This window comes from Dermochelys coriacea, chromosome 4 (genome assembly GCF_009764565.3).
Source record: "Dermochelys coriacea isolate rDerCor1 chromosome 4, rDerCor1.pri.v4, whole genome shotgun sequence".
NCBI lineage: Eukaryota > Metazoa > Chordata > Testudines > Dermochelyidae > Dermochelys > Dermochelys coriacea.
In genome coordinates this window covers 15,265,213-15,279,608 of record NC_050071.1, presented here as the reverse complement: position 1 = coordinate 15,279,608, position 14,396 = coordinate 15,265,213, and the positions used below count along the sequence as shown (strand labels likewise).

At 42.6% G+C, this 14,396-nt stretch overlaps 1 protein-coding gene across 1 annotated transcript in view; it reads right to left on the bottom strand.

The window, feature by feature from the left end:
- The window catches only part of FRAS1 (Fraser extracellular matrix complex subunit 1), a 302,180-nt gene that overhangs the window by 114,510 nt on the left and 173,274 nt on the right, over window positions 1-14,396 (bottom strand). Inside the window, 3 exon segments of the mRNA XM_038399497.2 lie at window positions 1,045-1,197; window positions 10,430-10,573; window positions 13,756-13,896. Of these exon segments, the coding sequence (XP_038255425.1) occupies window positions 1,045-1,197; window positions 10,430-10,573; window positions 13,756-13,896 (438 nt within the window).

Sequence of the window (14,396 nt, the reverse complement as noted above, 5' to 3'; positions counted from 1 at the left end):
ATCAGAATGCTACTACCAACATTGCTGGCTGACCGCCTACAACACACTACCCCCACAAACCGAGGAGTTAGACTAGCTTTTCTGGAGCCGGCTCTTTCTCTCTGGGACAGGCAGGAATTACTGTCTCTGGCAATACTGATCCAGCACGAGCCTCTATCAGCTGAAAGGAAATTCTAAAAACTGGGATAATACTCAGCTTTTGGTGGCAGGTTTTCTGTTGGATTCCTAAGAGCATAGATAAAAGATCCCGCTTCAGGATGTAACAACCTTCCTCATTTGAGATCCTACCGTAGACTAATGCAGAGTCCTATGCCCACTTGACAGCTATACACAGAGTCCAGTGAAGTCAGTGAGAGTTTTGCCATTAACTTCAATGGGGCCTGGATTTCACCATAGTGTTTAGTGTCCCTCTGTACCAGTAGTTCCCGTCTTCATAAATAGAATTTGTTTTTTCTCCTCTTGGCACATGCCTAGAAGGTCCCCTGGACAATCAAGCTCCTAAAATTGTGCTACCACCACAAAAGCAGAAGAGACATAGCAGCTTAGCGAAGGACATCTGAAGTGATCCCTCTTTACGTGTTCCTTGAATATGGAAAATCTTAGAGTCCCACCTACCTGAAAACAACCCCCAGAAGTGACATCACTGCATCAGCCAAAACTGAATGGATGAGGCGGGGACCTTTCACAAGACTGACACAGAACCACACTACCACGCCCCTTCTCCCCACAAACTTCCCGCTATCTGCAGTATAGTAACTAGTATTATTTGTGTAATAGCAGTGCTTGGGGGCTCCATGGCGCTAGGCACAGTACAAAGACATACAATCCCTACCTCAAAGAGAGCTTCCCATTTAACAACAGACAAAGGGCGGGAGAGGAAACAGGAGGATAGAGAGGTGCAGCGACTTGCACAGCCATGCTTCAAACAGAGATTTCCTGAAATCTAGCTCAGCACCCTGTCCACTGGCCTCTCAAGAGAAGCAATTCCAAGGGAGCAGCTGGGCAGATTTCACCACTAAGCTCCACCTCCAGGCCGTTACTCACTTTTACAGACTCCACTTTCTGCATAGGATCCCATGGGACAGTCAGGAACACAGTGATCCCTCAGCAGCAAGTGACGGGCGTTCTGGCACTTCAAGCAGACACTGCCCGTGTCATGGAGATCAGCCACGCACTGGTGGCACAAAGGATGACAGTCTAAAGAGAAAAGAAATAGCGGGTACCAATGAAGGAGGCTTCTGACCATCATCTTGCAAAACAGCCCTGCTCAGGGACAACGGCACTTAGAGAGCACAAGGAATATATTTCGGAAAAGTAACATTAAGAACACTTTGCATGCACAACTCTCATTTGGAGCAAAAGGGGATCAGGGACTAAGACTGTCCTTTTGAAGGTTTGCAAGAGGCATTATCAGCAAATATTAGGCCCACCTCCTCCCCCATTTTTATTCTGTGTTATTTTCCGGCACTGTGGTGTTTCAGCTTTTTACTTAGCATCAGACAGCGTGCACACTGCTTGAACGTTCTTGAGGTGCCTTTTGCTGAATTCAGGTGTCCTCCCCACTTCCCCCCAATGGGCGAAGATGGTTCAAAGCTCTCTCCTAAAAAAAATAAACGGCACTTTTTTTTTTCTAAGATTAATCTTTCTAAAAAGGATGCTGCTGGCTGTACAGATTCTATGCCCCCCAAAAGAGCATGATCGGAGCAAGTGGATCAATTTTCTCCTGCGGTTCACATTGCCCAGGCTTTCCCACCCAGCACTCCCAAAAGACTACTGCCTGCCCAGCAGCCAAGCCAAGAGTGCCATTCACAGTAGGATTAGCCAGCCTTACAAACTTCTTTTTCAGCAGCACACCAATTAATGGCTCCTGACCTTCCCCTGAACCTTAAGAGTTTCAAAAGGTTTTACAACAAACCTTTTGTACATACAGAAGGACAACGCAAGGTACCCTGGAAGCCAAATTAATCCTCATTACAGTAATTCAGAAAATTACCAGGGAAATGATGGCCATCTTGAAAGAAATGTAATAATGAGATTTCTACTGAGAACTAACCTTTCTGTCCTTTGTCTCTCCTGAAACTTTCATTGAGAATTGCAGTGTTTTGATTCTAAAGAACGAGGCTGGGATTTTCAAAGGAGCCTAAGAGAGTTAGGCACCCATTTCCATTGGGATGGGGATGCCTAACTCCCTTAGGCTCCTTTGAAAATCTCAGTCTGAATTCTTCCCCTGGTTACACATGCACAAGTCTCCCTGAATTCAGGGGGAGCTCTGTGCATGTGCAGCCAAGGGCAAAATTTAATGCAGGGAGTACACAGTATTTCAGATCATTCCCGTAACTGCATACTTCATCCCAACCTACTACATATTTCATTCCCTGAGACTCTGGCATAAGGTGCTAGTATTTTGCGTCATGAACTTTTTAAGCAGTGTGGTGCATGCACTTAGGGTCAATATTTTTTATTTATTTATGTAGTGCCTATAGAGTGCTGAGCACCCCTATGGTAATGGCCGGGAGCGTAAAACCCTATGAAAGGCAATATAAAACCCTAAGAACATAGAAGACACAGTCCCGGCCCCAAAGATGCAATCTTACAGACAAACCTAACAACCAAAGGGAAAGGAGAACAAATGTTATGGTTAAGATCATGAAATTGCTTTTTCTAAGAACATATGTTTCTTGATAGTAAAGATCAAGTAATGCTTGTAGTGTGCCATGGTTCACAATGGAAAACCTCATCCATCCTGCATGCACAGCATGCAAGGGATAGTGTATTGTGTGCTTCAGAATCCTGTGTGTGAAAAGAACTAACAAAATATCACGCAAAGCTTCACACTACACCCTGTGTAATACCATATATTTGTAATATGCTAAACCCCTGATCCTGCAGTGAACTCACAGTGGACAGAACCTCTACCCCCATGTATTCCCCCCGAAGTCAGAGGTGGTTGGCATGATCCCAGATGTCTTATCCTGCAGAGTTTATGGCGGGATCAGGGACTAAGGTTCCATACATATGATTATATATGTTGGTATGTTGTATATAATTTATGTGGGATAGTTTTTTTTTTAAGAAGTAAGATCATGAGCATCTATGTACACCCTCTTTAAGCACTAAAATTAGCAGCAGTAGGTTTCACAAATTTCTCATGCTCCCCCTAATTCACCTAGTAATTCATTTACTCACCCTACAATATTAGTGTTCTATTGTCTCCAAGTGTCTGTATTGGATGGTGATAATTGTTGGCTAGGTGCAATAAACAAATACAGCAGGCACCGAAATACTCTAGCGATGAGCATGGAATAAATATCTGTGGCAGGTAAACGCGATAAATGCAGACTAACAGAGAGAAAAGTACCTGCCGAGTGCAATTAACCAGACTCTCATCTAAATAATTTTTTGTTCTCATGCTGGAAAAGTCCAAAGACATTTAAAAGGTGTAAGTGCCTATAGAGCTGGGTGATAGCATGTTTTTCTCCTCTTTACAGGCTTACTGTGTTTGTTCCTATGTGTTAAAACAGTTCCTTTAATTCGGCTGTTGCTTCCTGAGAAATCAGTCCTATATCCACCCTCGATACTTTGAATGTGCGGAGCTCAAAGAACACTCACACTATTGACTTACCCCAGAAAGACAATGACTTGTGGTGAATTCGAAGAACCGTGGGGAACAAGTGGGAGAGAAAAGGAAGAACAAAAGGTACTTTGTACTGTAAAAGGTTACATAGATTTTTCACAGCAGGCTCCCTTTTGGCTAAGAAGGAAAAGGAGCAGAGTATTCTCCTTATAGTTCTGAATGGCCCCCCACTATCTCCCCGACACCAATATTTGTCTTTTTACTTCTGCTTGACCCCTTCAGACCACTCCTCCCCGCATCTTATCTAGGATGTGATTTCAGCTGCAGGAGTGATACTGGCTGGCATTTTCAAGGAGGCCTAAAGGAGTCAGGCATTCAACTCTCATTGAAAATCAATGTGAGTTAGGTACATTATTCTGTGAGTCCTCTTTTAGAATCCCACACAGAGTCTTCAGAGTATGACGGTGTCACCTTGATGATAGTCCCAGTGTCCTCCCATTAATCTCCTCCTCAAGATCACAGAGCTTCTTTCACAACAGCCAACGACTTAACTAACCTTCTTTGTCATTAGGCTCTAGGGTTCCTCTTTCTTCACCTGGTCCCCCACCAAAATCTTACTGGAAGGGAGCAAGATGTAACAGCTACAGCAAGATTTCACTTCAGACCACTATCAAGCCACCACTATGCACAAGCCTTTCACTAGAAATGTAAAGAAAACACTGCCCCCATCTGCATGGAAAGGGATCTGCAGCTGACCTGCCTAAACTCACAGGGGCGACCGCTTAGCTTGTGAAACACACATAACAGAGACTCATCATGAAGCCAAAACTGTTCCTGAAGCATTAGTCAACACTCAAAGAACCCAGAGTCATTCATGCCCTCTTGACTCCTCCATTAGCTAAGCTAGCAAATGCTTGTGTTGAGTTGTTTAGTTATACCTAGCCTTTTAAGGGCTCCTGGGAATATATTTTCCCTTGCATATGCTTACCCATATTGTACCCATTAGGATAACAGAGAATATGGGGATAAGAACAGGACATTATATTAAATCAATAATCTAATACCATGTAATTCACAGGCATGTCATCATGTAAACTTCCCACGGCAACTTACAATGAATCCAAAGAGAAAAGTCAATAGAGTTTAGTCAGAAGGTCATCTAAAAACAAAAAACTTTTTACCTTACTCTTGAAAATGCTGAAGGGGGCATTCTCCCATAAACAAACACACTCAGCTCCTTATAAAGTTAATTGGACCTTGGCAGTCTCATAGAGAAATGCTTACATTACCACAAAGAGCAGGAGCATCTCTGAACACATTGAGGAGAGGAATTCCATAGGAATGGGGCATGAGACAAAACAGCCCAGACCAAAGCAGGGAGGTGGTACTTGCGTTTCTTCACCTAGATCCTCAGCTGGTATAAATTGGCATCCCAATTTACACCAGCCAAGAACCTGGGTCCTTATGTCCACATCCAGCCTGAGGATCCAGTTGGGGGGGGGGGGGGGTGAGCAACTGTATGTGTGGATCTGAAGAATACCTGTGAGAATGCCAAAATGGAAACCTTAACTAGGAGGTTTGGAGTTATTGATTACGAGATGTCATCCCTGTGGAAACTGAGGCGATCAAGATCAAGAGCTGTCTTGAATTCCATCACCATGTCAGTCACCTTCTCTATCAGTTCTTCTCAGAAGCCTTTGATGGCTGGAGGTTTATATGTTAGCAAAATGCCCAGGTGAGCCTCATCTCTGAATTCTCAGGCTCTTTCACCATGTGAGACCTCAGATTTTCCTGTGATTTTCTCATGGGTCTTCAGTTAAGTACTTGAGAATACTCTTGAAGAAATCTGAAGAAACTCTGAAGAGTTTCTTTCCCACAAGTAAAGGAGAAGGTGGGATTTCACCAGAAGGACAGGTTTCAGAGTAGCAGCCATGTTAGTCTGTATTCGCAAAAAGAAAAGGAGTACTTGTGGCACCTTAGAGACTAACAAATTTATTAGAGCACAAGCTTTCGTGAGCTACAGCTCACTTCATCGGATGCATTTGGTGGAAAGGACAGTAATTTTAGTGAAGGCAAAACTTTTCAAGTAATTGGTTCCCAAAGTTTATGAAGTTGAACAAAAACCTTTACTAGTAGTTGGAAAATGTCAAGTAATCTTTGTCAAATTTTGAAAAGATGAAAACACCACCTAAGATGAAGACACCTAAAACTAGATTGGAAACAGCTAAAAATCCAAACATACACTTGAAAATGATTCCTAACTCTTATATGGCGCTTTTCACCAATTGATCTCAAAGCTTCTTATAAAGGAAATCAGGATCATTATCCCCATTTTACAGACAGGGAAACTGATTTGCCCACACAACATCTCAGGAGTCTCAGCCCAGCATACTGGCATTGCCTCACACAGCCCCCGGGTAACATGTACATTCCTCGGAAGCTTTTTCACAGAGGCTTTGGATACCTTGGACAAGAGTTTGAAAACCCACTTCCACTTCAAGATATCTGAGCATTTTTTCCTCTTGTGATAACTGAAGTGCATTTTTGACCGTGTTAAGCATAACACTATTTTATTGATATTATTAACAAACGCAACAATAAAATTTATTAGAAGTTAATAGTTTCACTGAACAGCTGGCTTTCTCCATCGTTCATAAAAGATTTTCTCCCCGTGGATAGAAAAAGTACAAGATCAGGCTCCAATGCACAGTGCACCCTTTAAGTCCTGACAAAATTCTGCCCCCAGGGTCAGGGAGGGACTGGAACAACAAGCAATCGTGATGGATGAAGAGAGCTGGAAACAAAACTGAGATCTCCATCCCCTCTTTGCTGTACTGTAACTATTAAGCCTTCCCTCCTACTCTAGGGCTTGAGCCAAAGGCCACTGAAACTCTTTGACCTCAGTGGGTTTGAATAAGGCCTGTGAAGAGTGGTTCTACTGAGAAGTGATTCTGTAAAAACAGCACTGTGGGGGGCCAATGCTTGTTCCTTCAGTGATTTCCAGATCAAACTTGGCTTTGTTTAGAAGGAAAATGATGGTCCTTCCAACTGCTGGTGTTTCATATACAGCCTAAGCTCTGAAAACTAAGCAGGGTTCTTTCGGGCTTGTGCATCATTGCCAATAATAAAGAGTCTGCAGGCCAAATCCAAGCCATGCAGGGCCCAAGGACATGAAAATAACAGTGTGCTTATCATCCTAGAAGATTTTACCAAACTTACAGAGATGACAGTGAGCAATTAAAACATACACACAAACCAGAGGCAAAGAAAATCAGTCCCAAGACTAACCCTGACATGATAAATATTACTAATTCTTTCCAGTAAATCTTACAGCTAGGAATGGCAATTCAAAGGGGATCTGCTAGAGGGAACACAATGAAAAGTAATGGAAAAATAAAGTGGAGGAAATAAAGGATTTCTCTGCATAGAGCTACAAAGCATAACACATTCATGACCTTTCTAATGTGCTAATCCTATAACAGAATCAGCTAGCCAGAGGGACACTGGAATCTGTGGTAGCAGATCCCTACGTAGGATTGGGGACCTAAATAAGTAATTAATGCTTCAAACTGGTTTCAAAAGAAAAAGCATTCAACCACCACAAAAGGCACACTTTTACATACAATGAAGACCCAGACCACAAGCAAACACAACGGAGCAGATTCGCCATTGTGTTACACCAGTTCTACAGTGATGTAACTCCAATTAAATCAACAAAGTAGTGAATCAGGCCAGTGAGCTGGAGTAATATTCTGTTACAAACAAGCACATTTTTACATCCTCTGAAACTTTACAGAGAAATCACAGAAGTTATAGAAATGTAGGGCTGGAAAGGACCTAGAGAGCTCATCAAGTCCAGCCCCTTGTGCAGAGGCAGGATCAAATAAACCTAGACCATCTTGACCAAGACCATCTGTTTGTCTGATCTGTTCTTAAAAACCTCTAACGATGGGAATTCCACAACTTCCCTTGGAAGCCTATTCCAGTACTGAACAACCCTTACAGTTGGAAAGTTTTTCCTAATATCTAACCTAAATCTCCCTTGCTGCAGATTAAGCCCACTACTTCTTGTCCTACCTTCAATGGATGAGAACAACTGATCACCGTCGTCTTTATAACAGTCCTTATCATATTTGAAGACTTATCAAGTTCTCTCCCTCCCCTCACTCAGTTTTCTTTTCTCAAGACTAAACATGCCCAGTGTTCCTAATGCTTTCTCACAGGTCAGGTTTTCTAAAGCTTTTTTTTTTTCATTTTTGTTGCTCTTTTCTGGACTCTCTCCAGTTTGTCCACATCCTTTCTAAAGTGTAATACCCAGGATTGGACACAGTTCTCCAGCTGAGGCCACACCAGTGCCAAGTAGAGCAGCGCAATTACCTCCTGTGTCTAACATATGACACTCTTGTTAATACACCCCAGAATGATATTAGCCTTTTTCACAACTGCAACACGTGGTTGACTATATTCGATTTGTGATCCACTATAACTCCCAGATCCTTTTCAACAGCATTACCACCTGGCCAGTTATTCCCTGTTTTGTAATTGTGCATTTCATTTTTCCTTCCCAAGTGAAGTACTTTGCAGTTATCTTCCTTGAATTTCATATGGTTGATTTCAGATCAATTCTCCAATTTATCCAGGTCATTTTAAATTCTAATCCTGTCCTCCAGAGTTCTTGCAACTCCTCCCAGCTTGGTGTCATCCAGAAATACTCGCCACCCCATTATCCAATGTAGCTTTTAACTCTTTGAAATGCTGAATTATTTTCATATGTGTCATTCACTGTAATCATTCGGCCGCAGGCATTAGCTAAACAAAATCACAACTCATGTCTCCTCCTTTCTATACATTAGTAAGTAACCCTGCTTTGTGTACAATCAGAGAACTGCAGAATACATTTTGGACATTTCTCCCCTCTTTAGCTATATTGTTCCTTCCTTTCCCATTACTGCGGTGGACAGGCAAAATAATATATCTCCTTTAAAAAAAAAAAAAAAAAAAAAAAAGGAAGTCCTGGAAGTTGAGATCAAAGAAACAAATCTTATATTGGGGAGGGAAGGGGGGAAAAAAAAGAAGTCTATGTTGGCGGTGGGTGGGAGTGGGGAGTCAGGACTAACTTGAGAGTGATAGTCCTTGAATAGATTTACTTATTATGTCTAGTGCATTTTTCCCCCCTCTTTTCTTCAGATCATTTATCTTTCTTGGAACCTCTCAGTGCTGCCATAGGGCTCACAAGCTGTATCTTTTCTTTGATAAACTAAAATAAATAAATAGAAGCAATATAGCTCAGAAGTGACTGGAACTGTTCCCAGAATATGTTTATCCTTGCCTGCATGATGGATTAAATTAGATTTTTCTTTTTTAAACAGGTAAATGCAATTAGTGGCTTCTGATGATAGGCTGAAGTGCATGTATACAGTACCCACAGAGAGTAACCTCTGAATAAATCCTCCTATCCCTCAAAAGCGCACAGATCAAACCCAGCTATGCCAATATTTCTGTAAGGCCCGATAAGCTGTTTCTCAGAATCATGGGATGGGTTTTTAATTCATCTTTCTGAAGATCTATGCCACAGTAAAGCAGCTTTCCTGGCTGCTGGCCCACCACGCTGTTCCTGATTCTCCAGGGATACCAATCTCTTGTCAACAGCTGCCGAAGGCCCCTTCAGGCATTATGACCACCTATGATTGCGTCTTTCTCTGGTGTGAAGCTTGTGACAGTGCCCTTCCTGGTATGGTAATTGAGTTCAGGGCAATGACCTTAGAGGATAAACACAGCATGTCCAGTGTCTTAAGTGGCAGGCTATTCCCCATGAGGGGCCACAGACCCAAAGACAGCTGACTGCCATGACTGGCAGCCCCATTCCAGAGCTTCGCCTGGAACAGCAGGTGATCCAATGGTCTGACTGCCTTAACTGAACTGTCCACAAAATTGCACAAGTTCCAGCTGCTTATAACCCTCTGAAGAAGATCAACAATCACTGAACAAAGCAGAGTTGAGATCTGTATTATACTCTAGCAGCAGCTGTTAAATAAGAGCTGATTTGTTACGATACCATTAACTGTGTGAACACTCTACTGCTTTTCATAATATTGCATTGTACCACTTTCCAGACATAAGCCCAATCCTCCCCAAAATAAGCGGCAACAAGCCAGGAAGGACAGTCACCCCGCACCTCCCTCTCTCATGATCAGTGATGAGAACCCCCTTCCATTCTCCACAGAGATCAAAACTATCAGAGATCTCTTGTCCCTGTTGACTCACACCAACTAGCAGCAGGGGGCTAGGGATTGGTTTGTGTGGGGTTTTTTAAGACTGTCCATTGGATGATCAGAATCGGCCCATCTCCCCTTTTGGGGCTGCACATGGAATAACTGCATATACTGGGGCTGGGGCTAGAGAACTCAAAGGGAACAGAAGAGGAACTCAGGTGTGGGTTCATTTGCCCAAGTTCTCCTCTAACTCCCTGCCTCAGAGTGGCTTTTGACCCGCCGTAGAAGACTGCATCCCACCAACCTCTTCAGGAAAAAGCACGAGTCAGCACCCATGGGCTTCCACCATCTGTGCAGCTTAAACTCAGGGTCCCTTGTGCTGGAAGGGTGGTAGAGCTGAAAACCTCTGTATTTCTATAGTTTGCAATTGGCCTCACACAGCTCGAAGAGAAATAAAATCGCAGTGGTAAGTGGTCGTGCCATATGGTATGTCTAGTGGTTTAGCAGTACTTTTTAGTCATATTATTTTATCAATAACTATCATTTTGACTCTTATGTTACAGTTGTACACTGAAATATCTGGTTACTATTGAAGAATGGCCAGAAGTCTGTACAGACTGTGCCATTTCCTCCTCTCACTTACCAACACAATATCCCACAAGGTTCAGGTACTGCTCCTCCTTGCAGCTGGTCCTGCACTTGCCACTCACAAGGGTTGCATGGGGATGGCAGATTATGCAGTCAGAGTCTGAAGGACCTTTGCACTTTTTGCAGGATGGATGGCAGGCTGCATGAGAAAACAACACTCGCTGTTAAGATAATCAGTACCTCAGCAAAACACACACACACACACACACACACAGAGGGAGAATCATAGGGCCTAATTTTCCATTGCCAGCTCCTTGTGTCATTATTTACACCTCTGCAATGGAGGTGTAAATTGCTACCACGGTGTAAGTGACTAGCAAATTCTGATCTGGAAGGATTTTACACCCTCTCCTCTTTTGGCTTGACAAGGGGCAAGCAGCAGGAAATTAAAGACCTTTGTGCTTGTCCTCTGCATAAATCAAGATCGAAATCCATATAAAATATAGAGATCTGCCAGCCTGTGTGTGTGTGTATATATACACACACACACACACACATACACGCATGCACGCACACACACCCACGCGCATGCACAGCAAGAGACAGGGGAGAGATAAAGGATCATGATGGCATGGTATAAAAGTTTTATTAGTATGAATTTGGGATGGCCACATTACTCATGAATGGGGAAGCCAGGAGTGATTTAAAGGAAGTGTCCCCCAAACTCACCTCAATAAAACCTAAATACCATGCTACATACTTTACAGTAAAACTACTCCAGAAAGAGATGAAGAGTGCTCTAAAATATTTTGATCAAGACAATGGTTTGCATCCTTCTACGTACAAAGCCAAGAGTCTTATTACCAGGATTCCAACTGTGCAAACCTCTGAAGGAAATTAAAAAAAAATAAATACTGAGAGTAATGATGTGTAAAAACCTCTAAAAATTCCCCTGAATAAAAGTATGCAACTTCAGAAGTGTAACAACATCGCAGGACCTCCCCAGATTAGAAATAATTGCTGGATCTCTAATGGCAAGCTAGGAATCTCCCATTTCATATAATATAAAGCTCCTTCTTCTAGCCTTGAAAGGTCATCATCACCTATTTCTGATTGGGCCTCCTGACCATTATTATTCAGAGGCTGGAATGAAACATTTTAAACACTGTAAACATCGGGTCGACACAGGTTATGTTAACATTATTGCTTGTGCCTGTTTAAAAGTTACAGATGTTCTATGTTGGCAAGGTGTGAGATGAGGTAATTTTCTTTATGTTTATGTTTGCCACTTACACAATACCACCATCCCAGGATCAGACACATTTCAATGCAACGTACAGTTAGCCATGAGCCAAGATCTCCTCAGTGGCAGTACAGAACACCAAAATCAATGTAATTTTTGTAATCACTTGCCCAATAAACATCTTTATAGAAAGAAAAGGAGTACTTGTGGCACCTTTGGTGGAAAATGCATCCGATGAAGTGAGCTGTAGCTCACGAAAGCTTATGCTCAAATAAATTTGTTAGTCTCTAAGGTGCCACAAGTACTCCTTTTCTTTTTGCGAATACAGACTAACACGGCTGCTACTCTGAAACCTGTCATCTTTATAGAGTATTTCTTGGCTAAAATCCAATAAATAGAACATGGGATCTCAGAGGAACTTCATTTCTCCAATTTGGAGGCCTCCTACCCAACGGTAACCAGTTCATTGAAGAAATTTAGTATCATTTTTGAAAATATCTAGCCCAGTACACATTTATGGACAATGGCTGCAATCTGATAAAACCAGTTGATGACCTTGATACGAAGTCTGAGGGACATATCACATTTCAAACCTTGCCCTCCCCTCCCTGCATCTTCCTAGGGTCAGCAGCTAATAACGAAAGATTGCACCAAATCCCCAGATTCTGGCTCAATGGGTACATAGGAATTCATTGTGCCATTCAGCCACAGAGTGACTGATTCTGGTAATCTGATTATATTAGATTAAACGACTTGGATGAAAACTGATTGGCTGAAGAAGCTTATAAGTCATAATTATACTGCAGCTGATGCACACGTCAGAAATACAACACCCTTTCCTAGTCCGGTAAGTACACTCACTTAGAATTAAAGTACACCCACTTAGAATTATGTGTTTTCTCACGCAATTGCATAATTTCTCCTCCTCATAAACCCAGTGCTATAGTAAACTACAGATTAAAAATAATCTAATTCGCAGTGACAATGTGTTTTTCTAGCCTTTTGAACCATTGAGCATAAACCATTCAAAGGTTCTTAAAAAAAATCTAGCTGTCTATTGTCATGCTTATTTTCCATTATTAAAATAGAATGGTAATTCTTTGCTGTCTGTGGATGCACAAACTAGACAGTGCTCTTGATCCATACACACAAACGCCCATGGAAATTAAATGGGAGCTTTGTTGAAGACTTAGATTAGCATACTTCATATGTCCCTAAGATCACAAACAAATGCTATAAAAACAAGAGATCTGTTTCCTCATCTCAAATACAAAATTATTCGTTTCGAAAGGCAGAAAACTATTTCCGGCTACATAATGCCTAGACACAGAGCATTTGATGGTTTCTTTAAAGATGTTCTGGAGCATTCTGTGTAACTAGAAAATATGTTACCCGGAGCCCTGATGGCTGGAAAGAAAGACAACCCAGTTAAGTCCACTGCTTCCCCTCCCCAGCTCAATCCAATTTTGTTTTCATATCCTTATTTAAGTCTATTGGAGGTAACATCTGCATGACAGCCTGAGTCCCATTCGTACTCACATGCACAACTCCCACTGACGTCATTAAGCCAAATACAGCTCCGGCACAAATCCACTTTAGTTAGTGGAGTTGCACCCAGTGACATCAGCACCAGCCCTAAGAGAGTGGCACCCGGGTACATGAGAGCATCAATGGACAGCCTAGCTTGGTCCTTGACTCTACTGTTTCTGTTATGCATTTAAACTGTAAGATCTTCAGAGCAGGGACTAAGGCCACAGTCTTGCAATGCTCTATCCACTGGACAATACTGACTTAGTAAAACCAGCCCTTCTGAATGCAGAATCCTGCTTAAGCACTACACAGTATGTTAAAGAACTCTTCCCCCATGGTATGTTGGCTAAGAACACCAACGCAGCCTATTGCAGTAAAATGCAATATATTTTCACTCTAATCCAGTAGAGCAGAGCGGGTTATAATTTTTTATTTAACATCTCTCTCTCTCTGGTAAAATAATCCAGTTGCTGAAGCTGGACCATATGAGTCTCTCCTGAAATTACTGAATAACCTCCAATAACCTGACAGCGTGTCTAATTGCATTGAAATGTTCAAGCAGTAAGATGCAGCAGTATATACTGTAGGTCTCTCTGCGATGTACTCACAGTGGCAAACAGCATTCTGGCTGTACAATCCTTCCGGGCACTCGGATAAACACTTGCCATCATGTAGGACACGGGGGGAGGAGCAGGCCGTGCAGTTGTGGGGAGCTCTCCCTGTGCAGGCTGAGCATGAGGAGTGGCACTCTACAGGAAAAGGAAAGAAATCAAAGAGGAAGACAAATTGGTTTCCAGCTGTGTTTGCTGTTGCTGTCCTGGACTAAGATGTTTCATTCACCTGCTAGCTTACCTTTTCCCCTAAGGCAATAAGCCACATACTCGACAGGCTTCTCTGCCAGTGAGAGGCCATAATACAGGCAAGGGTACAAATGTTGTCTTCCAGGAATATTTATACAAAGAGCAACCACGAGAAACTCCATTTAACCCGCCTCTCTCACAAAGATCATGCTTGCGTTCTGAGAACGGAAGAATTGGATGCAAGCTGCTATCTTAGGCCAGGTCTACACTTAAAAGCTTACAGCGCCACCGCTGTATCGCCACAGCGGTGCCACTGCAAGACTTAGAGCGCTCGCACAGCCACGTAACGCCAGCGACAGAGAGCTCTCCCATCGGCACAACACAACCAGCTCAACGAACGGCCATAGCTCTGTCGCCAGGAGAGCATCTCCCGCCGACACAGCGCTGTA